This window comes from Pezoporus occidentalis, unplaced genomic scaffold (genome assembly GCF_034315485.1).
Source record: "Pezoporus occidentalis ecotype Australia unplaced genomic scaffold, CSIRO_AGI_Poc_V1 ctg100, whole genome shotgun sequence".
NCBI lineage: Eukaryota > Metazoa > Chordata > Aves > Psittaciformes > Psittacidae > Pezoporus > Pezoporus occidentalis.
This window is the reverse complement of record NW_026912780.1, coordinates 1909802-1934768: the sequence shown is the minus strand read 5'-3', so window position 1 is coordinate 1934768 and position 24967 is coordinate 1909802. Positions and strand designations below refer to the sequence as shown.

General features: G+C 41.3%; 1 protein-coding gene across 1 annotated transcript in view; it reads left to right on the top strand.

Annotated features, from left to right (window-relative positions):
* NELL2 (neural EGFL like 2) overlaps nt 1-7413 on the top strand; it is a 155167-nt gene extending 147754 nt beyond the window's left edge. Inside the window, exons 17-20 of the mRNA XM_062612647.1 lie at nt 6-199; nt 1153-1329; nt 3469-3693; nt 6616-7413. Coding sequence (XP_062468631.1) covers nt 6-199; nt 1153-1329; nt 3469-3693; nt 6616-6666 — 647 coding nt within the window. The 3' untranslated portion in view covers nt 6667-7413. The remainder of the gene's footprint in view (nt 1-5; nt 200-1152; nt 1330-3468; nt 3694-6615) is intronic.
* The last annotated feature ends 17554 nt before the right edge of the window (nt 7414-24967 follow it).

Here is a 24967-nt window from a genome sequence, read left to right as displayed (position 1 = left end):
TGCAGACATTGATGAATGTGGAACTGGAAGGCATAGCTGTGCCAATGACACTGTTTGCTTTAACTTGGATGGTGGGTACGACTGTCGATGTCCCCATGGCAAGAACTGCACAGGAGACTGTATCCATGAAAACAAAATCAAACACAACGGTCAGATTTGGGTGCTGGAGAATGACAGGTGCTCTGTCTGCTCATGCCAGGTCAGTAGAAATCGAAGGAGCTGCTTCTTGCAAGATGGTACTGGGGATGAAAGGAAGAACATTGTGATTCAAGTGAAATTCCTGTTCTAGCTGCCTTGTCAGGTGTGCATCTGGTGCTACAGAAAAATGGTATTATATATTATATATGTTTTTGGGGAGAGCTCTCTCCAACCTGCATGAGCAGAACTTCCACATGAAGTTTATTATATGATACTGGAAGAAAGACGATAGTGTTATTTTGTTAACAGAGATGCCACCCATGTTTTCTGGGTGGGAGTAGCAGCATATTCATGCAAAGAAGCTGTCTGTCTAGACACATATTGGAGCTGGTGACTGATGCCAGTATCTTTAACCAGATGGCTGCAAATAGAAGTAGGTTCTGTATCTGCAGAGTATTTCAGCTTAACTTTCTCAAATGTTTGCTGTGGGAGGCTTGATCACAAGCTAAATGCTGATGCAGAATAAATGCCCAATACATGGCTGACAAAGTCCTGAGCATTTCAGCAGCTCAGGTTTCATGAGCATTAATTTAATTTCAGATTACCTATCATCTTTCTTGTGTGAATAATTACAGAAGGGAGGGATTGATCTGGAAGTTTAAAGCTAGAATTGACTATCATCCATATGAGAATGACATAAACTTAGTGCAATCCATTAAAATTTGACCCTTGGGGAAGACACCCTTGGGTTTTATCACCTTAGGGGAGAGCTGCCTGAAGATTGGTTGTATGAAGGATATATGTAAGACAACAAGGTAAATTTATGGCAGCTTTTGAGTGTGCATTGTGGTTTCTGTTCTGTTTGAATTGTATTTTGACAAAGAAATGGTATAGTGGAAAAACTTGTGAGCTGCTGATGGCTTAAAGTCAAGCCAAAAAATCAGATTTTGGTGCAAGCACTGCTGGAGTTTTGTGAATTTTTGCCATCGCTCTATGTCTGTCTTCCAACAACAGAATGGATATGTGATGTGCCGACGAATGGTCTGTGACTGTGAAAATCCCACTGTTGACCTCTTTTGCTGTCCTGAATGTGACCCAAGGCTCAGCAGTCAATGTTTACATCAGAGCGGGGAGCTCTCCTATAACAGTGGTGAATCCTGGATACAGAACTGTCAGCAGTGTCGCTGTTTGGTAAGGCTCCTTGATTACAGCAGGAGAGACGTGAGGGGAAAAGGGTATGAGATATTCTGATCTGTGAATAGTTAATTTTCATGCATTAGCATCCATTTAATTTCCCTTGGAGTATGTGTATAATCAAAATCTGTTTTTCATGGATTTTAGTCAGTATTATGAAGTTCCAGTCAGAAATGCATTTTGACACAATAGGAGTAATATAAATTATTCAATCATGAAGATTGTTTTAGCAAAGAGTGGAGGTCATTTGGATATAGCACCTACACGGCAGCACTCATGTGTTCACTTATTCAAAGACCGATGAAGCTGAGTAAGGAAATTCTAAATATGTATTTGTTATCACAGTTGGTAATTTCAAAGATGCTGATAGACTAAAATTTGTTTATTCATTCAGGCATTTTTAGTAACAGAAAAAATAATGCAACTTGATGCCTTTTTCTAAACAGTGAAATGAGGTTTGAAAAAAATAAAATCTGTTAAAGTTTGTAATCTTTTTCCTAGGCCTGCGTTTCAGAGTCTGAGCAAAAACTACCCTGAATAATGCCACTCAGGAAGTTTCTAGGATGGAAAAAATCCCAAGATAAAAATAACTAGCTTTTATCACAGGTCATCTCCAAATGTAAATCTTAGTCCATCTAGCAGCTTTGCCTTGTCAGGGTATCACGAATAACAGCCAGAAACCAATTTCTGTAGACACTGTGCTTTCAGTGTTACCATTGCTAAAATTCAATGAAATGGATTCCCAAGTGCTTCATTAAATGTCTTAAAAACGAACCAAAACAACTTACAGTTTGGGATCTCGATAGATGGGGTTTTTTTTCAAGATGTTACATCTGTAACTAAAGCCTGCTTTCTTTCAATTGTCAAGGATTTTTTTTTAGTGACAGTGTACAGTGACAGGAGTGTCTACTCCTTGTACTGTCCATCACTGCAAACATAAATTGAAATATCAAGATCAATGGATTTAAAGATCGCTTTCATTCTAACTATCCTGTGGTTCAAAAAGAGGAAAATTCACCCAGATGAGAATTTTGTACAAGTAACTTGACAATACTTTCTAGAACAAGAAGAGTAAATCTGGAGCTATCGCAAATCCCTGGGAATTTTTTTCAGCTTTTGCTGTGGAGATACTGAACTCCTCATTCTCAAACCTTAGGTACAGTTTTTATCCGTAAACTTCTTTCCAAGGCACAAATTCTCTGCCCCACCTCAATACAGACTACTCAATCTGTGCTCAAATGAGCTAAATAAATTGAAGGTCAGAGATGGACCTGTTCCAGAAGAAATATTCATTAATGACTTCTGTGAAGTCTTTCTTTTGACCAATAAATCTGAAACTTTGGCCTTTGACCAGAGTTGAAGAGAAGCTGACCCCAAGTTCTAGTAACTGATGTGAACAGTTAGACATCTGTAGATTTATGTACAGGAGTACAGTAACTTCCCCCAAGAATATTCTGGCCCAGCACAAGTCTCTGCTCTGACCTTTTCATACCCTGGCTGTACTAAACCCATCATGCAGGAAGTGTGATTAAGTTTGGAAGTTCAGGTATTCTGGTTGTAACATCCTAAATGGATAGTAAGTTGGCGGAGGTCTTCTCGGTGGAAACACACTGGTGTTTCTTGTTACACTGAGCTGCTGGCAGCTTGACATACTTGACATATTCCAGCCAATGCATTTGTAACTGTGAAAGATCAATTTTAGCCCATCCGGAGCTTAATATGAAGGCTTTTTGTGGTGAACAGTCAGAATAGAAGTAACAACAAGGTGAAACCTGCTATTTGGAAGCAGTTTTGCAGTGCAGTCCTGTTAAGGCTTCTGTCACTTGCAAAAGTAGGACTTCACAAGGACAGGTCCATATTCTGCATCGCATGATATTTGTGGAGAATTGCCAGCTGCAGTTTGATGTAGAGTGTATTGAAGGAAGTTAAATCTAATACACTTCCTGAACAGAACACAGAAAATGCACACAACTTGCTGTGTCTCTCAAATACCAGTGTTCTCTGCACTGACTTCTGAATAGGACCAGATGGGCAAAATTAGCTGGCTAAGAAAAATAATGCTGACTCAGATGGCTGGATGATGAAACAAAACAAGAGCTAATAATCTTCTCTTGTTCTTATAAAACATGTAAACAGCAAGGCGAAGTTGACTGCTGGCCTTTGCCATGCCCAGAGGTGGATTGTGAATTCAGTGTCCTCCCTGAGAACGAGTGCTGCCCGCATTGCGTCAGTGACCCCTGCCAAGCAGACACGATTCGCAATGACATCACTAAAACCTGCCTGGATGAAACCAATGTTGTTCGCTTCACTGGATCTTCTTGGATTAAGCATGGCACAGAGTGCACCCTCTGCCAGTGCAAGGTAAAGAGCATAAAAGTTAAGCCGAGATACTTGCTTCCCAGCAAGTCTGGTCAGTGACCAGCTGGTGTCTACACTTGTTTTAAAGCAGCAGAGTAAGAGTGTTCAGCTTAGTCAACTTTACTCTTGTGTGTGCTAGAAGGATGGTTTAATGTGCTAGCAGGTCAGAAGCAGGCCAACAGATCATGGTTCAGTGCGCTGTAGACACAGCAGTGAGCTTTGCTTTTTCATCAGGATAGCTCAATTCAAGTTTGATTGCAGTTCTTACTATATAGCTCCATGCTATCTTGGAAACATATGCAGTAACGCATAGGTATATAAGGCCAGGCTTCACACGATAAATTGTTCTTCGTGATACTTACTATAGCATCACCAGAAGTGATCAAATTGTATTTTGAGAATAGTAATTGTTTTGAGAATTAAGGGACTAGTTATATGGTTACATACCTTTATTGCTTTAAAATTAGCTATATATTAATTTAATAAAATTATTAATAATGTTTAAAATTAATATTAATAATAACATTAATAATATAACAATGTTTAAAACACTTTATAGTTTTTGTAGTCAAAGGAATTCCTTGTCTGAGGAGAAAAGTTAATGGCTATGGGCTGTGAATTCTGGCATCTCTTTCTAAAGGTGCAAAAGGAGGTTAAAATAAATCCTTCCATTCAGAATAAGCCTGCAAGGTGAACTGTTTTCTCCACCATTAAATACTGAAGAATGACAAAGAGTGTTTCCACAGTAGCCAGGGAGAGACAGTAGGATTCATCCACAGATCTTTAATTATTACTGAAATTCACAGTTGATTTTGGTCCTTAGTCTATGTCCTTCCCAAGCAAGATACTTCCCAAACTCTAGTATGTTGTACGATTGATTACTTTGAAAAGTTTCTCATAAAAAATAAGCTAACTGCAACAGCTCCTTCTGGGAGAGATGGGGAGTAACTGACAATGTAGCAGAGCTTTCAGGTGCCACCTTCTTTTTCCATTTTGCCTGATTCAGTACTGTGCGCAACAGCAATTGTTGCTGTTGAGGCGTAGTCCCTTTCAAGAGGGAAGGGTTATGCACCAAGTAAGCATAGGCATTTGGTTTGGTGTCAGAACAGCATGGTGATTAGAAGAAAATGCTGTGGGACTCTTCATCAGGAACTGTAGCGATAGGACAAGGGGTAATGAATTCAAACTTAAACAGGGGAAGTTCAGGTTAGATGTAAGAAGTACTTTACTGGAAGGGTGGTGAGGCACTGGAACAGGTTGCCCAAAGAAATGGTAAAAGCTCGATCCCTGGCAGTGTTCAAGGCCAGGCTGGACAGAGCCTTGGGTTGCATGGTCTGGGTGAGGCATCCCTGCCCGTGGCAGGGAGTTGGAATTAGATGATTTTAAGGTCCTTTCCAAGCCAACCCATTCTCTGATTCTATGATTTGGCAGAGTGGCTAATGGTTAGAAAGCTAGCTGCTGTCCAAAGGATGCTGAAACAAGCTTATGTGCAGAAGCCCATGCTTTTGGGGTATATAACTGGTGGCATATACCAACTCCAGTGCTAGAAGTTACTTTTTGCTTGGGCAAATTGCTGAGGCTGATGTGCATCTGTTTTCCCATCTGTAAAACAAATAGGTGTGATTCTTCTCTGAAGTGCTTTTGAGATTCAGTGATTGGAAGTGTGTTCTCATTGTTGTACTGCTAATCAATGGCAATGCAGAAGCTGTGTATCAGTTCTGCTGATGACCACCTGTGTACTGCTCCCATCTGCCCTTTCCTCTTAAGCAAAGAATTAACCTTAAGCATTAACTAATTTGTATTCAGTGTAAACACATACACAGACTAAAATCCATCACTGCATTGTGAACATATGTAAGTTTAAAACAGATACTCTTCCAAACCACACAGTTTTTGGCTCAGGTGTGAACCTGCTTAACAGTGGATGTATCTCTGTCTCTCAGCAAGCTAAATCTTATTCAGTTCTCTTTATAGAACAGTTGTCTTTTTGAAATACACTATCTGCTCATATTGGCAGCATTTTAATATTGTAGTTCTGTATGCAAATAGCCTGTTCCCTCCAGATCAGGTTAATTGTGTGCCCATTTTGGATCATTCTCTTCCTTCGTCTTGTGTCACCCCAGTCTCTTCTTGCAGAGCATTACATGGGAGGTCAAAGTTCTGGTCTAAGCCTCTCTAAGCATGCTATAGCAAAATAGGTTTGCACAAATCCCTTAAGAATTCAGAAACCTGGGCATCAGTTAAAGCTGACTTAGCCACAAAACCATTTCAAATCGCAAGTAAAGAAGATGGACAGTAGGATTGTCTAATGTCCTGTAGCATCTGTTATTTGCATTGTAAGAATCAGATTTAAGAAGCAGTAGCGATGCAGAAAACAGTTTCTCTGGTACTTGAATGATGTCCACGGGCAATCTGTTCCCTTAATTGCTAATATTCTCAGAAGAATATCTGGAGTATCAGGGAAAAAATTATGGATTACTGTTTGCTGGTTTTACAGACAGGATGTATTAACTTGAAGCATTCAGGGCTAAATAAAATCCAGAGTCCCTTCTGCCTGACCTAAATAAAACTCCCAAGTGACCTGTCTTCAACAGCTTTGTGTACTTGAGCAGATGCCTGATACCTTTATGCTGGGGACATTTCCTCCAGTGATGCCAGCTTCTTTCAGTTTGATTGTTGTATCTCTGGGATACAGACCACAGCAAATCAAGCAATTAATGGAATCATAGTAGCCCGTTCCCTTGGGTAAGGGAAGGACATGACAACAGTGTCATGAATCTGATCAGAACCTGTATGTCTTGTATTTTACAAGTCTGTACATTCAAATCCGGTGGGTGTTTTCAAATGGCTGAGCTTCTTAAATTTACTTGTTCTGTCCTAAATGCTGCTTGTTTCAATTCTTCTCTCTGTTTTTCATCCCTTTAGAATGGCCATGTCTGTTGCTCAGTGGACCCACAGTGCCTTCAGGAACTGTGACACCAACAACCATCTCTCACAAGCAGTTTCTGGTTGAAGAATTTTGCTTCACAATAAAGACCTTTAGACCAAAAATTATTCAAAATTAAAGCTAAAATTAGATTGGGTTTGTCCGTCTAAAGTGCAGATATGTGATGAACTCAGTTACCTGAATCAGAGTGAAATTTATGGGACTCAAGACAAGCTCAGATGTGTATACCTTTGTATGAGGTTAGGCCCAAATCTTCTGGCTATTTGTCTGTCTGGCATCATTGTGCAGAATATTTAGGTTAGTGTGAAGTGACACATTGTGACGCTGTACATAACGATGTCAAGATCCAAAAGCAACTAGGAGCTTTTAGAGGGTCTTCCAAAGCTTTAAGACTCTTAACACTTGACCAGATACAGAGATTTTTACCTAGTCTTATTTGGAACTGCACAAATGTGTTTGATTGCTTAATGCAGAATTTAGCAGGCATTTGAGTAAAAGGACGAAGCCTTCAGGAATAAAGAACCTAGCAGCTAAGATATGGTATGTACAGTATGTGAGCTGAAAAAAAAAAGAAGTTACTGTAAAAACAAAAAAAAAATTAAAAAAAAATCAAAAAGAAAACCCGTGATGCACAGGCATGGCTTCTTAATGTTTTCTGATGGAAAAAGTCATCAATATTTCCTTGTTTTACTGCACTTACTATTATTTCTTGATTGAATTTGTTCAGTATAAGCTCGTTATTGTGCAAATTTAAATAAATATTTCTCTTATGTTAAGTTTCTGCTTGGGCTCCTTTTCCTTTTCAAGGATGTGATTTTCATGTGTGTTACTGTTTCTTCTTTACCAGCATGCCTAGGCATGGGAGCTTCTGCCCAGCACAGCTTTATGCCTGTCGTGTCTTACCTTTCTTATTCTGAGAACACATTAAGTAAATTCATGCATCTGAGTCATTACAGTGGATTGATCAACAAATTCATGTGCCTAAAGCTCAGACCCTGTGTGCCAGTGGGATGCTGTCACCCAGCGTGGGTACAGACCGGTTTTGTGCGACTTACATCTCTTCACATTTACAGGGGATCTTCTCCAGCTACCATGAGTTCTGTAAGCTCCACAGCCGTTTTAGTTGTTTGTGTAAAGTATCTTAATGCATGGGGTTCACTTCAACCCTATTTTCGCTTCTGCGCTCTTGGGACAATAAAGAGGCTACATGACCAAAGCTGGTTATTCTGGAAGAGAAATAAAGAATAAAGCAGTGCTTGCAAATTACAGGCTGAAAAGGCTGAATTTGTAAGGAACGTGTTATAAAGAGTAGAGGCAAAACAGGAGAGGAGGAAACTGCCCAAGATAACAGCATCCTTTGAATACTGCTTTAGTAGTCATGTTCTTTTCAAAGTGCCTTGCTACTCTTCAACATCTCTCTTACCAGTTCAGTAGATTTTCATGCAACCTGGACAAGCAAAACTTCCATTAATATTACCCCTGTGTATTATTAAGTTACAAAGAAGCGAATGTATATGTTTTATACCAAACAGAATTCTTTTCCTGCAAACAGATGCTACTTGACAGTGTTTCCAGTACAGCCGAAGATCAAAGGAATGCCATGCAATTGCATGTATCTGGTAGATATTCCCTTGTGCCTTCATGTCTGCTGAGTACTGTATGTTTTTGGAGCTGGGAATACAAGAGATGCTAGGCCACTGAATGTAAATAATACAAATAAACAAAACCAAGAAACTGAAAATGTGCAAAAGAAGCCCCAAATGGATAGTCTACGTTGGACCATTAGTTATGAAGGTTTTCAGACTAAATACACCTTTTTCCTCACCTTGTCCATAAATAACAGATACTCAAGGGTTTTACTGTATTGTCCAGTTTGTGGCAAGCTGCAATCAAAGTTTTTAAAGAAGGGTGTTAGCTCCTTGAAAAAGAAGCTGCTTTCTGTACAGTGTTTTCTTGCCTGCATAGTAATTGTCAGGAGGTCATGGTTTCCTCTCAGGCACAGAGGCACATCTTCAGTGGATTTCAGGGGCAGCTGCATGCCTGTTTCTGAGCGAAAGTTTAGCAGAAAGGGTTATGATTTAGGAGCTGCACATCAATTTCTTTCAAGAATAGGTATAAGATAGACACAGGACATGCATGAAGAGCAGACTTCTCTTTTCGAAAAGAGCAAACATTTCTCAAAGGCAGAATCCTCAGGCTCTGACAGAGGCTGCTGAAAGCTCTAAGGGAAAGCTATGGAGCACTTAGAGAGAAGGCAGATAGCCGCAGAACAGTGGTAAGCATCCCTGTTTTGGGTCCATCCATGGATAGACAAAAAAAATTTCTCAATCCTTTCTCAAAGGCAGAGTAATACTGGTATTTAATCCCAGCTTTTATTCAAATATAAAATGGTGTATAGATGGAAAACAACTCTTTCCTTTTGTTGCCTACACTGACCTTGTAGGATCTTTCTGCTATTGTTTGTGAAGCACTGTGCAATACAATAAGCAGCAGGCTAAAAAGCCAGGAATTGAGACACAGTGTAATAGTTAAAACTTGAATCGAGTCCTTGGAGAGACAGTCAGTGTTACATGTATGTAAAAAGCAGAAGTCATACTGCTGAACAAAGCTGAAAGTCTCTGCTAAATAAAACATGAGAATGGGTTGAGTGAATATTATCTAATTTATCAATGTTCAAGGTTTTTAATCAGTTGGGAGTTCTAAAGGTCAGCAAACTCCAGTGAGACATCTCAGTGACCCTTGTTTTCATTCCCTTTCACCCTCTCTTCCCCATCTTCCTCCTGTTCGTTCAAGCCTGTAATTAGTAGCTCATGCTTTTAATTTTCCTTGGAAAGTAAATTTAAATATTATTAAAAATTGATGTCTAATTTCTAGGCCTAAATTATCTGTCAGATGATAGAGTCCATAAAGACAAAATCATATTTCTGAACAATGCAGGTACGTTGTGCTCTCTTACTGGCCTTTCATTATTGATGCACTGTTTGCAGTACCAGAATTCAATAACTTCCATAAAGGAATTGTCACCTCTCTGCAGAATAATTGCCCTAAGTTAATAGAGCTACAGATAGAAAGGCAGAGATGTCTTCAGTTACAATGCTGAATTCAATGCTACAGTGAAACAAGCTGACAAAAAGCAGCAGTATTGTAAAACGTTGAAAAGGGAGCTAACTGCAGCTGCAAATTCAGTTCCTTACAAATATGCCATAGGCAAGAGCAGCTTGCTGGCCTCAGTCATCCTTATGTCTAAGGACATCTTTGCTTCTGTAGGAGCTCCACCTTTAACAGCACAACTGGTGAAACATGGTCATTAACTGTAATCCTAGCCATTCCCTTTTTTTGTAGAATGCCTAAAGGCAGAAGTTCCTGCAGGGAGTGCTGTAAAACTGTCCTCATCCAGTGCCAGCCTAGGGTCTTGCCATTAACTGCTGTTGTGCTACAGCAGATTCACCCTGGAGCACCTCAGAGAAGCACAACCTCATGAGCCACGGAGCCTGGATCTTCCTGCTGTCTTCAAATGCAGGATGTGTATGGGTGCCATCTCCTCAATGGACATGGTGAATCTCACTTTGAATGGGTCTGCCTCACCGGCAGAGCATGGGACACTGAAAAGGCTTTGATTTAGGGTAAGTACTACTTAGCAACAACTAAAACATTGGTGTGTTATCTGCATTGTTCTCAAACTAACGCCTAAACACAGCACTACACCAGCTACTAGGAAGAAAATTAACTCTGTTCCAGCTGAAACCAGGACAGTGGGCCCTTCCGAACTGAAAGAGAATCTCACTGCAGCACAGTGATGGAGCTCAGCTCACGTAGCCTCTCAACAGTCAGGGGCTCCCTTGATTTCTCAGATAAAAATAGCAGTAGCTTTAAAGTAGGGCTCAGCTAAGTTCTTTTTAACAGTGAATCTTACTTACAGACAAGTGCAGTTTAACTTGTCCCCAAACCAGTTAATAATTAAAGATCACCAGATAGCTATTGCCAATTATGGAAAGAAAATATTTCAGAGTAATATGAATGAGAAAACTAGAGCAGCTCTGGCATCTCCTGAGCGGGTGACCTGTGGAGAAGTGCCCCAGTAAAGCCCACTGCAGTCATGTCTTCTGTCCAAGTCACAGCCGTATTTGCCAATTCACAGTCCGGGCCATCTCTTTTGCTGCTATTTTAATTTCTAATTAAAAATTTAAAACTTCTTTTTGCTTTATCTGCCAAGTGTTTGCCCTGGGAGAAAAGACAAAGCATTACCATTGGATTTTTGGGTAAGAAGCAGTGTTTTGGGGAGAGTCTGAAATGAAAAAGACAGTGCTAAAAACCCCTTTACTCAGAGGTCTGTGGCTGCTTGTCAGCCATGTGAACAGCCACGAGCATGTCAGTGTATTTCAGGTTTTTTGGTTTTGTCAGTATGGTGCTAATGCAAAATGATAAAAATAAAAAATCAATTGTTAAAATCAATTACTCATCTAGGTCTGCGCTAATCAGTAGTTTCTTATTGCCAGAGTTTACACAGTCTGTAAAATGCCAAATAGGCATTGTTTACAGTAACAAGAGATTTGCAACCCTATATCCTACTTATCTGTTCATAGATTATTTCTGTAAGATGAAACTTTAACTACTACAAACCATAATAATCTATTGATCATGTAATATTTCATCCATGAGAGCCAAACTCAATAACTGTCGTTCGTCTTAAAATCTTTTATCATTAATCTCACTTTACCATTTTAGACTTCAAATGTAACTCCTAGGATGTCATTTTTGTATCAGCAGTGTTGCTTGGAACCATTAAATAAAGTTGTTTAAGGGCTTATTTTAAGACTGAGTCATATTTGAAAGCCAAAGTAACCAGAACTGCATCACCACAGGTAGAGCATCCTAAATAGAATAACAGAAACAAAGTACTGACTTTTGGTGGGGAGGTAGGACAATTTCATCGAGGGGAGTAGGGAACAAAGCAGAAGATCCCAGCGATGCCAACTCATTCCTGTCCCTCTTTCAATGGCTGCTGATCTGAACAAGAAGAGGGGTAAACCCTGGTGATCTTAGTTCTGAACAAGAAGCTCCTCAGCTGATGCTGCTTTTGAATATTTCATTCATCTGAGTGGGCCACAATTTATTTTCTTTGTGCCTTTGGTAAAAATGTAAAAAATGTTTGGGACAGCCACAATGCAAACTGTTTTTTCCCCCAAGGTTGGGACTGGCTCACTTTGAAGGCAGGCACTGCACCACAAGCTGCAGGCTCCAGTCTGGTGGGTGGTAGAACCCTAGCTAAAAGTGTCTTTATGCAGTCCTGCCCTGGTATTAGCTATGTGTAGCTGGATCTTCCATAAGCTGTGACCAGAATGACCCACCTTAAACTGGTTCCTCTGGAAACCTAAACCCCATCTTTTGGCTGCCTTAGATGGATTTCGCAAGTCAAGTGGTTTGTCCATCCAGAGGGATGCAGGAGTAAGATTAGAACTGTCCCAGGAGCTCTGCTATCACCCCAACGTGTGCAGCCACAGCCCAGGAAAGGTAAGACCTGCCTTCAAGTCAGGAACAAAAAGTTCTTGTTGTCTTAAAAGTATTTCTCCCTGGGAAGAGGCAAGAAGCCAAGCCCTTTATTTGCTTTCCAAGGAAAAAATCTAGTGTTCGCCTCATTTGCACAGGCCATGGGCAGCATGTGAGTGCTCACAGCCCCCTCAGTGCGCAGCCCTTCCACTGCTTTCGTGTTTCATGGCCATATGGCTCTGCAGAATCTACCCCAGTCAACTGATAGCAAGCCCTCTCCCATGGCCAGCTTTTCCTCTACAGGACCTTTTTTGGGAGATGCCTGTAGATACTGCCTTGCAGCTGATGCCTGCCTGGCCAGGACTGGGCAGCCCCTCTTATCCTGCCCAGACAGGTCAGGCTAGTGGTAAATGGATGAGCAAGCTCAGCTAATGCAGATGGTGTGAAAATTTGGCCTTGCAGACATTGCCTGTGGCAAAATGGGGGGGGCAATGTTGGTACTGCTTGAGTGATCTTTTTTTAATTAGTCTGTTTTCCATTTTAAGTTTCCATTGGGTAATAATTATATTTGATGGGTCCTGATGCTCCTGTGAAGAGCACAGCAGGGGAGGAAGAAATAATTCTTGCCTCACTTAGTAAACTTGAGAGGCTGCTCAGCTGCTGCTGCCTTCAAAGGAAGGAGAGGTGCAACCCACAGAGCCTGTGATCCCACCAAAACCAGCACAACTCAGCAGAAACACACGTGGCACCTAGACCAGTCCCTGCCTGCTAGGGCAGCTCCTGCCCTCCAGCCTTAGCAGCACAAGCACTTGCTTTTAACATCCCCGCTACAACAAATTAACTCCTTCACCATAAATCTATTGGGTTAGCTTCCTCTGTCTGGAAACAGATTGAGGCAAAGTACTGGGGATTGCAATCGCATTATCCTCTGCTTGGTATTTTTATTCAGGAAATGATGTGCTGCCTATGACTCCTCTAAGGGCTCCAGGATCAGTACCTGGCAGATCACTTTCAGTGCTGGCCTATTTCAGCACAGCACTGATGGTTCCTGTAACAGATCATTTTATTCTGCCTTGCCTTCAAACTTTCTCATATTCCTCGGGCTAGGGATCACTTGTGCTGTTTTAGAGGTTTCAGCCACCGTTAATCATCCCTTCACAAAAAGGAAATACATTCCCACAGTGCATTTTATACGTTCCCAAGAAGCTGTACGATTGACATCACTGAATTTGGATGAATTTGGAGTCAAACTCCCTCTTTAGTCCCAGTTTTCACGGTTCAGACTCATCTGTATTTTCTATTGCTTTGGGATTTGAACCAGGCTGAGAAAGTGGTTGCTGAAATCCTAATTATCTTTGGTTTTCTTCTCAATGAGGATTAAAGCAAACTAAGGATCCAAGGTTTTGTTTGCTTTTTTTGTTTTATCAGAAACAGCTTCCAAAATCTGCAGCCCAGGAGGCCAGTTTGCACCCCCATAATCACAGGTCTAAATTCTTGAATCACCTTTCTCCAAAACCTAAAATGCTTCATCAATTCCCAGCAAAGCCATAGATATTCCGGCATTTATACAGCCCTTTTAAGTGGTATTTTTATTTCTTATATAGCAAGTTGTCGTCGTTTGTGTAGCTGTCAAGTGATTTTTGCATGCTTCATGTATTTGAATTGCTTCTTGTGGGTAATAACCATTTGCACATAAAGCTTCTCAGCTGTGGATTTGACTTTCTTGAGCTGTTAGAATTTAAGGTTCTTTTATGAAATACATCCTTGTGTACACCTGGTCAGCAAAAGGAAGTCCTACAGAGAGATGAATTTGGCCCAGTACACGTAATAGTGAAGCCAAACTTGTGTTTGATTTGTGTTTGAACTGTTTCCTCTGTTTTACTGTGCTCTTCAGCTGTGTTCCAGCAGTTTTGCATTACTGTAGTTTATAAGTTTCTGAACAATCAATCAGTAGAAGGTCAGCTGCAGCCATTGACTGCACGGTGTGAATCAAAGTCTGAGGCACATGGACATTTGTAACAACACAGAGAAGCAGAGTTTTCAGTGTAACCAAAATGCTTTCCATGTAGAAAAATAAAAATACAGAATGGTTGCAAGTGAATTAGGTCATAAGTTTTCCAGGGGTTCAGTGAGAGCAACATCAGAGGAAAGCTGAGATGTGAATTCACAGTGTATTTATGTGCAGGAAACCCTGAGATGGCGCTGACTGAATAGTGCAGATATTGGTCAGCTGTCAGATTAAAAAGTGTCCTGGACTAAAAAAAACTTTTGGTGTTGAGGTTTGGACACATTACACAACTAGTTGAAAGGCACCTGAACACGTGGTCAGATGATGATGGAGAAGCAGCCTAGGGATGCTGCTGTCACCTCCTCTCTTCTGTGGTTCAGCTGACTTCTCCATAGCTCTCCTTACAGTGGGGAAGGATCAGGCACACAGCAGCTACTGTGCTGTGGCTGAAGGTCTTCAGGAGGTGATCAGCTTGCTGTCTTGAGGGTAGATGACCTCCAGCCAGGGAGAAGCCAAACAGATATCAGAGAGTGGATCCAAGGCCCAGGGAGGTCAGCAGAGATTTTCCCTCATCTTAGGACCAGGGCCCTGAAATATTTATGCAAATGCTAAATGAAAGAGTGCTATTAATCCATAGTTTTTGGTAGGGTTGGTACTTAAACATCATATCTGGCACAGTGCAGACATGCTCTCCCATCACTTTCTCTGCAGGGATGAAGTTCAAAGAGGCTGTAAATATATATAAACCTGAAAATTACGTTGACTAGAAATAAAGTTTGTCTTTTTTGTTTGACTGAGGCAAAATGCAAAAATGCCTTATCTGCTTTAAAGGTACCCTGGTTTCCAAGAAGGAGTTTGCGTTGGTAAAGTCACGGAGGCCCTGGCTGTGTCCCTTGAAGTGTTGCAAAGAAAGGATCCATTCGATACAAGGCAGCTTTTCAAAGGGTGCACAATTAGGGGCAGCGATGCAAAAAATTAGACACAAAGAACAAGAAAGACTTGCAGACATGTGACTGAAACACCACATCTGTGAAAAGAGGGGTCCAGTCTGTCTAATTGTGCGCCTTGGTGCCCCCAATTACAGATGTGACTCGTTGGCATATCTTCAATAGCTTAGCAAGAAGATTACTTTCACTGTGGTTCCCTGATAAATGACTGCTTGCTCATTAACATAGGTGACATTTCCTAACTCTGCTCAGATTTGCAGCCTGAGCTAATCCACATCCTATTTAGCTCACAGGCTAAAGTTCAAATGGAACAAATTTTTGATCCTATTTGTACAACTGTGTATAATTTCCCACTCTTCTTTGTGGTCAGAATAATAGCTTCAAACCCAGGAAAAAGAAAACAAAACCCAAAACAAAACCAAAAGAAACCAAAACCAAAAACCCACCCAACCCCCCCAGGAAACCCCTACAAAACTAAAGCAACAAAAAGCTTGTTTGTACTTATTCTGGGACAAAAGTGCTTTGTACCTCTGAATACCATTTCCTCTTATTAATCACTTTCATCTTTAGTTCTGCATATTAGCAGTTCCTCAAACGTGTATTTCTTTCATACTTGGCCTATACTGCAGTTTTACATATGTACCCCATTAAAACAACACTCATTTTTTCAACATATTTGGAAGCTCACCAGATAACGTGTATTGTTAGAACTAGCAATGTTTTTGACATAGGATGATGACATGTCAAACCAAAGTCTGTCTTTAAATAACACCATTTATCATGGCCTGAAATTGTAAAGTATATATCAGAAAATATTTAGCCTAAAGAAATAAATAGAATTTGGGATTTTTTTTTACTGAAATGTTAGCTTCAACACTGTAATTTTTCAGAGAGCAGTGATGAATCAGGTGAGTGCTTGATTTCAAAGGGTCCTTGGGACAAGCTAGAATTATTTGTCTAAATAAAAGCTGTACTCAGTCAAGCTGTGTTGCGATGGCACATCTCCGTGCTCTTCTGGAATGGAGGAACTTGGGGTGTAAGACCCTTCTGTTCTTCCTTCACTTGTATAGGAAGCAAGTGCACAGCCATTACCAACTGCGCTCTTCTAATCCTATCCCCACCTTTTCCCTGAGCGCCCTGTATTTAGCTTGGTAGCCAGGACACTTGAATTCCTGGATGTCCAGTTACCACAGGACATGGGGTGGACAAGAGGAAGGACCCACCATACATGTGGCCCCTAAGACCTGATTTTGGTACTTTCAATTGTACTTTAGTGAATACCTCTTAGGAGACAGAAAGCTGAATATTGCAGACCAAGGTCCCAGTGATAACACGGTCACAACAGTGCTCACAACCCATGCAGATTTAAAGCTAATCAAATGACAGAATGACAGCTGATCACGAACTTTCCAATTTCATTTATGGACTGCTAAGTCTTTTTTGGAATATTGTCTCACAGGAAAATAACAAGATTTTAACGAATTATTTTTTAATAAAAAAGAAAAATATCCACATGGGATATACTCTCAGTGTCATTTTAACTTACAAAGTAGCTTTTATTCACTGGACCACACAGTCTTTTGTTAACATCCATGAAAATTTAAAAAAGTCATATTCATCACTGGAGATCTCCTATTTTATTCCCCATCTACACTAGAAACAAATACAGAATTACAAAGGGAAGCATTAATTAAAAGTTGACATGAAGGGCTGCAAGGACTGAAGCAAAATGCATTATCTCATATACATCAAGCGCTAACAATATAAAAAATTCCATACCATCCATGCTTAATACACTGCGGATTGATTTTTTCAAAAGAAAAATGTATTTTACACTAGACCTAAAATTGTCTTCATAAATAATAAACTGTTTGAAAGTGTTAGATCAGTGGAGATGAGCAGAAATGGTGGCACTGTAGCAGTTTGTATTATGGTACGGTAGAGTCCCTCCCACGTTCAGATGGTAACAGATAGGTAAGGAACCTGGTCCTCCTTTTCTGATCACAAGTAATTTACGTTGACATGGAAGAATTAAAGCCAATGAAACCTGCAGAGGGCATGAACTCACACAGGGAGCAGAAATGACCAGGAAGGGAGCTGGTTCTGCACCACAGCTAAGCCAAAGGAATTCATGTCTGTGCAAGGACTTAATGACTTTCTTTGAGAAACCAAAGCTCAGGTTGAGGCTTTTCCTCATGCCTCTTCTTTTCCTTGCTTGTGCTTTTCTATGTTCCTAAGGTTTATCTGCTGAGGTTCCTGGCACTGTATGCAAAACGATTTCACTCAAGAGGCTTGAATTGCTTCCATATTCTCTGACCACTAAAACCAAACTTAACCAAACAAGACTCTGAGGAATATCCAGCATGTCTGGAAAAGCCAACAGGGCTGTTGAATATATAGACTATGCACAGCATGAATGAGAGGTAATTTATAAGAACCTCATGTCTTCATATGCAAAAGTGGCTTGTTTTCCATGTAGTGGCATGCTTTTGAGCCTCTTTCTTGTCTCTCAATTATATGCCTGTCAAAGATAGAGTCAGAAGGTCACAACCACATTACTTTCCTCACTATATAAAACAGTCAACCAAAACCACCACTTCTTAGTGCATTTCAACTATTTATGACCCCGAACCTAGTTGAACAAATACACTTCTAAGACTGAATCTGAAAGCTTAAAGGAGAGAAAAATGGCATCACAAATCAATAGAAGTAGGCCACACCAGACTGGGAAATACAGGCTCCCTTAAATAGAGAGAAATCCTCCTGGCATGCTTTTGTTGAACCACAAGTCATGAAGGGTGAAAGGCATTTGGCTTTCTTTACACTGTCAATCCTCCCTGTGTAGTCCTGTGCAGTCCCAAAACGCTCTTCCCTGCAGCCCACAACAAGCCCTATACCTCTGGGCAGTCTTTGGGGTGAAACAGAAAGCCTCCTTGCTGACTTTGGGTGCTGGGTGTCCCCTGGTCTGTGCAGCTGGGCCTGTTCTGGGACATCCCTGGGGGCAGGAGAGGGGCTTCTGTCTCTGACTAGGGCATTGGGATCCCTCTACCATCATGCCTTTGGGGCTGTTGGGATGAGCCTTTCATGGGCTGGTGGCCCCTGTGAGGTCCCAGGAGTTGTTGGGCAGGGGGGTTTATGGTGGTCTTTGAAGGTGTGTATGTACCTTTAGTCATGTAACACAACACTCCATACCTTCCCCACCTGCCCCTATCCAAGAGTGCACTCGACTGTTGGTTCAGAGCGACACCCAGTTGGATCTCACATGGTTATTGTGGCTATATTCCACAGGGGATTCTTGAGCAAAGAGCTCTCATTGAAAGTGAGTTGTAAAAAGCTCTGTATTGACAAGGAACGCACTGAAAATTAACTAGAGAAGACATTCTTACATATCTCTCATTGATGTAATGAATATTTAAAGCAGAACAAAATTCCTTCAGTAGAAGGAAAGAGTGTCTGTCAGGTCCTGTGAAGCTTTCCAAGACAGAACAGGTTGTAGCTAAACAGTTATACTCTCTTGCACAGCAAAACAGAGTAGAAGGGCTATTAATCAATGCAGCAAGCGGTTTGGACACAGGATTTCAGGTAAGAACAGCTCTATCCCTCTTTCCCTGGGAAAGCACTCCCTCCCCCTTCACTTCACCAGGAGGAACTACCTCCAAAACCCAAAACTGAACTGTGCGATCCACCTAAGAGGTACCTCAGCCTCCGCACCTGCCTATGAACCATTGTTGAGATAGTAGATACCCCCAGGGAGATATGAACACTGGGGGTCCCCATACGCCTTCATGGGGCACAGACCAAATCTGGACCTGGTCCAGGAGAAAAAGGCACAGAGTTTGAAGGGATGGTGGACTTTCTGACAACATTGCAGAGGGGAAAAGCTCTTTGCTTGATGTGTCTGGGAGGTACCCAAAGACCGTGGTTAGGCAGCACAGGTCCCAGGGTAGGGTATACTGCCCTAACTGAAAACCTCTGGGGCACAGAGAAGGGGGTTGCACACACTGCACAGGATCAGCTTAGCGCTGGTCAAGGGTTGGACTCTGTCTTTTACATTTTTCTCACATTAGATATCTGTATAGGTGATCAGCCTTGTTTCTCATGCTTTCATTATGAAGGTTATTTGCATTAATTGCTGGGCTTGAGTTTTGCTTCTTTTGTCATCTCTCATCATGATTGCAGGGTCCTGTTCACTCCGTTTTTTTTTTGTCCAGGTTCTGGGGGGAATATGGAGGAATGTTCCCACTTTTGAATGGCTTGCTTTGAAACAAACCCCAGAAAGCTGCTCATTAGGAGCAGCATCGTGCTCTCCAGTGTACTCCTAACAAAGCTGCTCACAGCCTGCAGCCCATGAGAAGAACAAGGTCTGTGGGCCTGTGGCATACGGTTCCTCCTGGGCTCATGCCTCTCACTGTGGCCATCCTGCTGGTGTTTTGTCCATCTCACCGGTGACACTTTCAGAAATGGAAATGGCCCATTTCTCCCTTTGCTTATTTACATGCAGACAGGCTAATGCAGTGGCTATTTAAAGCAATGGCAGTCAGCAGAACAGATGCTTAGGACGTGTGTGCTGGTCTATCATTAAAAGACCTCCTACGGGAAACCACAGCCCTCTGGGACTTTTTGGCTTATTAAGAAAGTTTCAAACTGCTGTGTCTTTCTAGCAGGAACTTTACCTTGCATTTTCTTATTATATGTATTTTATATAATATATATGAAAATTTCCACTCTGATTTCCTGTTTTATACTGTTTTCTAGATAAGAGATCGTTCTGCGTACTCAGATTGATAATTTCAAGGATACAGAATGGATTTGGGTGCACACATTTCCTTGAGAAAGCAACCATGTTTCTAATTTAATGGAGTGATTCAGAAAAATTGCAGACTTACAGCTTATTTCTAACACGGGAATTATTTCCTTTTAGTGAAAAAATCATCTGTAACATTGAAAGCTGCAGCACATAAGCCTATGTGTTCCTAGCTATATCAATTCTCAGCAGAAGCAAATCTAGCAGTGTGTGCTCTACGTTTGTTTGGTTAATAATGTGAATTAAGTTGCATTTGGTAAAAAGAAAGATGTGTGCTGCAAAAGTTTTCCAACATCTCACTTAGAGTGTAATAAACTGTGTGTTTTTTGCTAGCTTTGTGGCTCCTCTAAGTTTCTGATCATATGGCTCAAGAAAAATCAATATCTCATTTCTCACATCAGTCAGATGGATAGGCCAGGCAAAGGCTTCAGCCAAGGCTTTGTGCCATCTGACAGGGAAAAAACATGTTTTCCCTATTTCAAGCTCTACTGTTTACAAGCAGCTATTGACAGCTTTGCAGTACTTTCTCCAGGTAAGATCTATCATGGTAGAGCTTTAAAGTCTTGCTGGCTCTGCTGTATTTCTTACCCCCTTCCCTCCCACTTGCCAAGTACAGTTATAAATTCTTTAAGTGCTTCTTACTTTTGCATGTGCTTGCTAAATGTTGAGATTATCCAAGGAGCAAAGGAGATGTTCTGAATTTACGGTCAGCCTGGCTCATGCTGATCCTCACAAAAAAACCCAAAGGTGTCATGAGATTTTGGCTTACAAAAACCTGGCAACTACACTTCTGTGCCCACTGATGGAATTAATTTCCCTGTATGGATCTATGGCACAGCTCTCCTTTATATCTGTTGCAGAACAAGTTAGCAACTGGCAGTAGAAAGAGTGTGTTTTTCTGGTCTGTGGATGTCATAGAACACATTAAAATAACAGGTGATTTTTAATACCAGGATTAGGGAGAATACTAATATTGGTATAAAAAAATACCTTCACAGTTAGAAGAGAGATGAAAAAAGTTATGTTTGCAATGCACTCACTAATAAAATTAAAAACATCATTAGTGAAAGCTTTGATTTTCTACTTGCATGCAAAATATATCATAATCACATCCAAAAAAGAGTATTAAAAGATAATTGGACCTTGTGATTGCCAAGTGATTCACTCATTGTATGGGAATGCCAAGTAAGAATTATCCATTTAGTTCCAGTTGGCCACCCTACTCACAGTGCTTATCACACATTATTTTTTCCATAGAGAGATGCTGCTTGGCAAAAAGAAATTGCATTCATTTGCCTGATTCATCCTTTCTTGTAAAACCTCTGTATTAGCAGGGGCCGAGCGTATGAAGAGTCTCCCTTGAAAGTTTCTTCATAGCAAAATCACTGCCTTATGAGATGTTTGTGAAGCTGGCTTCAAGAAGTCTAATGTTAGCATTTAGTGCGTGTAAAGTGCTATCAGTATACCTAATTCCCCTGTAATACAAGAAATTTAAATTCAAATGCAGGTACTCCATTTTCCACATGTCACCATCAGGAGAGCTACAGAGGCAGCTCAACTCACAAAGGGAATTTGTGTGCAAATCAGACCCTTCATATGCTGGTGGAAAGCAGCGGAATACAAACAAGATGGGTACAACAGTTTTATATTAATGCAGACAAATGCAGACCAGTCCAAGTTCTGTGATGAATCCAAAAGCTCAGCCTGGGTCTTCCTTCTGCTTTGCTACATCCAGTTTCCTTATACCCTGAGGTCTCTGGGGAAGCCGGTTCTCCTGCAGACCCAGAGTAACAAAGGCTCCCCTTCCCCAGGCTGAGTTTGCTTACTCTGGAGCCTCATTGACACAACCTTAGACCAAAGTATTCTATTACAGTACAACTCTGTAAGCTCAAGGGCTTGGTCCTTCATTTACCCTTGAGTTTTCAGGTTCAAAATCTAAAACTGAAACCAGGAGGCTCAAACCTAAGGCAATGTTCATGAGAGCCAGGAGTAATGACACAGTCTTTCCTGATGCTTCTGCAAAACTATGCAACATAGCGGGACTGCATAAAGCTTTTCTAATGACTGAGAGGAAGCTATGGAAGCCAGGTTCTGTATTGCAAAATTTAAAGCAGTGAGGCATGGATTCATTTTCCTTCCATTTGTAACTTCTGAAGTGTAGCTGATTCGGATCAAAGGTTCTGTTTTGCCTGGTATCAATTGAAAGCTCAAAATCAATGACACCGCAACACAGGCAAAACCACACAGGCAAAACCAGAATATGATGTTCCAGACTGTACTTCTTGAAGCTTAATTTTGATAAAAGAATACTGTACTGTTCTTCTGGAAATGGAATTTAAAGATAATTTTGTCAGAGACATCACAAAGCGCAAAGAAACAACATTTGCACAACTCATTTTTAGCTGGTCTAACTTCAAGACAGAAATTGGAGTTAAGGAAGGATTAAAAACCATGACACAAAAGCAATGCTTTTTCCTTTTCTGGACAATTGCATGTTCAGATTGCACTTAAAATTCTCAGGGATCTACAGATTGAGATGAAATATTGGTTTGGTGTGATGGCAGCATGGAGATCATAGCTATAAACTATTTTTGTGAAGCATAAATCAGTGCCTGAGCACCAAACCATGGGAGTGCAGCATTCAATTCATGTATTATCGCTAATTATATTCTTTTACTTGACGATATGTCATCACTCATGCAAGTAGCTATAAGCTACTTTTTCCACCCATAACCACGCAACTTACGCACAAGGCAACGACTGCTGAGAGCTGCCAAGCATAAATAAGAAGAAAAGTATTTTTATTATTGGTAACTGTGCCCAGTTGAGAAACTTCATTCTCACTACAACCCAGGGCATTAAACAGCTCTTTTCCAAAAGGGTTTATTTTTTAACAAGGCAAGGTAAGGCAAAGCAATGCAAGCAGAGGTTCAAAGAACGAGTTGCAGCAGCCAATAATCAGGACTGAGTGACAGTTTGCAGCCAGCATGTTAATTCACTGCTTTTTTTCCCTCTAAAAAGAAACACCTGAAAACAAGATGGGGTATGGAGGCTGTGAGGGAGAATCTTGACAGCCTTGGAAAAAGTGACTAATTAGTATGGAGGAGGGAAGACTTAAAGTTCAAAGTGCTGCTGTGACTTGTTTCCTAAACTGTTGGTCGTCTCAATCAGTTAATTTTCAGCATTTCTCAGTACGTGCCCTCGTCCTCAACATGCAGCTGAGAACACTGCCTCTGGAATTGGGTTCTGCAGAGCAGGTGCCAGTGGTTTCACCCTGGGATCATCAGTGGCTCACAGATGTCTGCTGGCATCAGCTGGCATCAGCTGCAGACATGATCCTCACTGCAGCAGTTGCTGTAGCCATCTTCATCCCTTCTCCCCTCACTGAAGATGTCCTTCTGATTTCCCATGCTGCATCCTTTTTCTCTCTTTCCCACATCTATGTAGGTCAGAGCATGGCACACCATTCAGTCCAAGTGCATTTGAGGTCTATCTCTGATCATTTGAGGTCTATCTCTGATCATCCTTATAGTGCTTTGTGTTTACTATTCGGAAGGAATGTCTTCCCTTAATGCTATGGTTGAGTTGCAGCAGCTCCAGCTAGCTGGAATTGCTAACACAAATAGGAGCTTGGGAGACAAAATGGGCTGAATTTCATCTCAGCTCCTTGCCTTTAACCATGCTCACCAAAGCCTCCTACATTACAATAGAAACTTGCCACTCATCCTGCATTGGTGGAAATGATCCTGGTGGCTTCAGCCAGACCTGCAGGACCTTGCTAACCTGAGAGGTGGGGTGGTGGCCACTTGCCTGTCCTGCTGTCCTCAGATCTCACTGGCGTTTGTTGTAATCTTCTGCCTATTGCTTATGCTGGGAGTATCAGCCACATCTACTACCCATGTGGGGGAGTTTTTGTGTCTCCCTCTTGGTAGCATGCCCAAACAGCAATGGTTAAAGTGGTAATGAGGTGAGTGTGCAAAGCAGGTGTGAACACAATGCACAAAACCATGCATTCTGGATAGGTGCTTACAGAAAATGGGTAACATGATGAGGAAAGTAGGAATGGTGACGTTTACTTGAGACAACCATCAGCTGAATTAAACTATTCTTAGTTTAACAGACAAGGATTACCTACATGTTAGTCATGGAAAGGACACTTAGATATTTCTAGGTGGATATCAGTATTTGTTAGGTGTTTTGAATTGTGATTTATTTGCTGTTTTATTAAACCCATCCTAAATACTCAGTTGTATGCTTGCCAGTTAGTTAGGTGCTGCCAATAGTCAGATAAATGTCTTCCTATCCCCTCTGACATAGTTTGCAGACCTGAGCTACCTCCCTGTGGAGACTCCCATGCCATGACCTCAAAAAAAACAGCGCCATGGGGAAGATGACTTTGTCATCCAATCTTACAACTCCAGCAACACCCAGCTCCAGTTCTCCCGTCATGTTGACAGTGAGAGCAATTAACCTGGTGCTGCCTGAGATTAAGGGCGCATTTGGCCATCTCCAGTAAAGATGGTCACCTGTTCTGAACCTCAGGAGTACCCTGGTGGACCCTGTTGTGAAGGTGGAGCTCATGGGAGGAAGCTTGCAGAGGTGGCTTGAGGAGGACAACCCTGAACTGTACTACGACAAGAGTGTGCACCAACCAGGCTGTCTGTGTCTCCAAAGCTAAGAATTTCCACACAGAGGTGAAACACTGGAATGAGACACTGGTTAACTAAGCAGCACCTTAGCATTGGGTGGGGAAGGTAGGGTCAGATCTTTTCCAGTGGAGAGGAAATCTTCTTTTTGCCAATCTCCATGTGCTCTGTTTCTACCCTATGGCATACTCCTTTTCACTACATCATATGGCAACTGGCATATGGTTTCATGGTGATCAGTAGTGTTGTACAGAAAGCAGTATTTGTGAGTCTGATCAGTCCCCCACGAGCTGGTGATCGTATCTGTGAAGTGGATATTTGTTGCACAGAAATATATCACAACCTGTCTAGCAGGAGGTAGGAAACTTTTAGTCACACGCACATCACTGAAGCTTTCTTTGGTCATCAAAAGGCTTGCCCTCAGTGTTCTTGTTGACT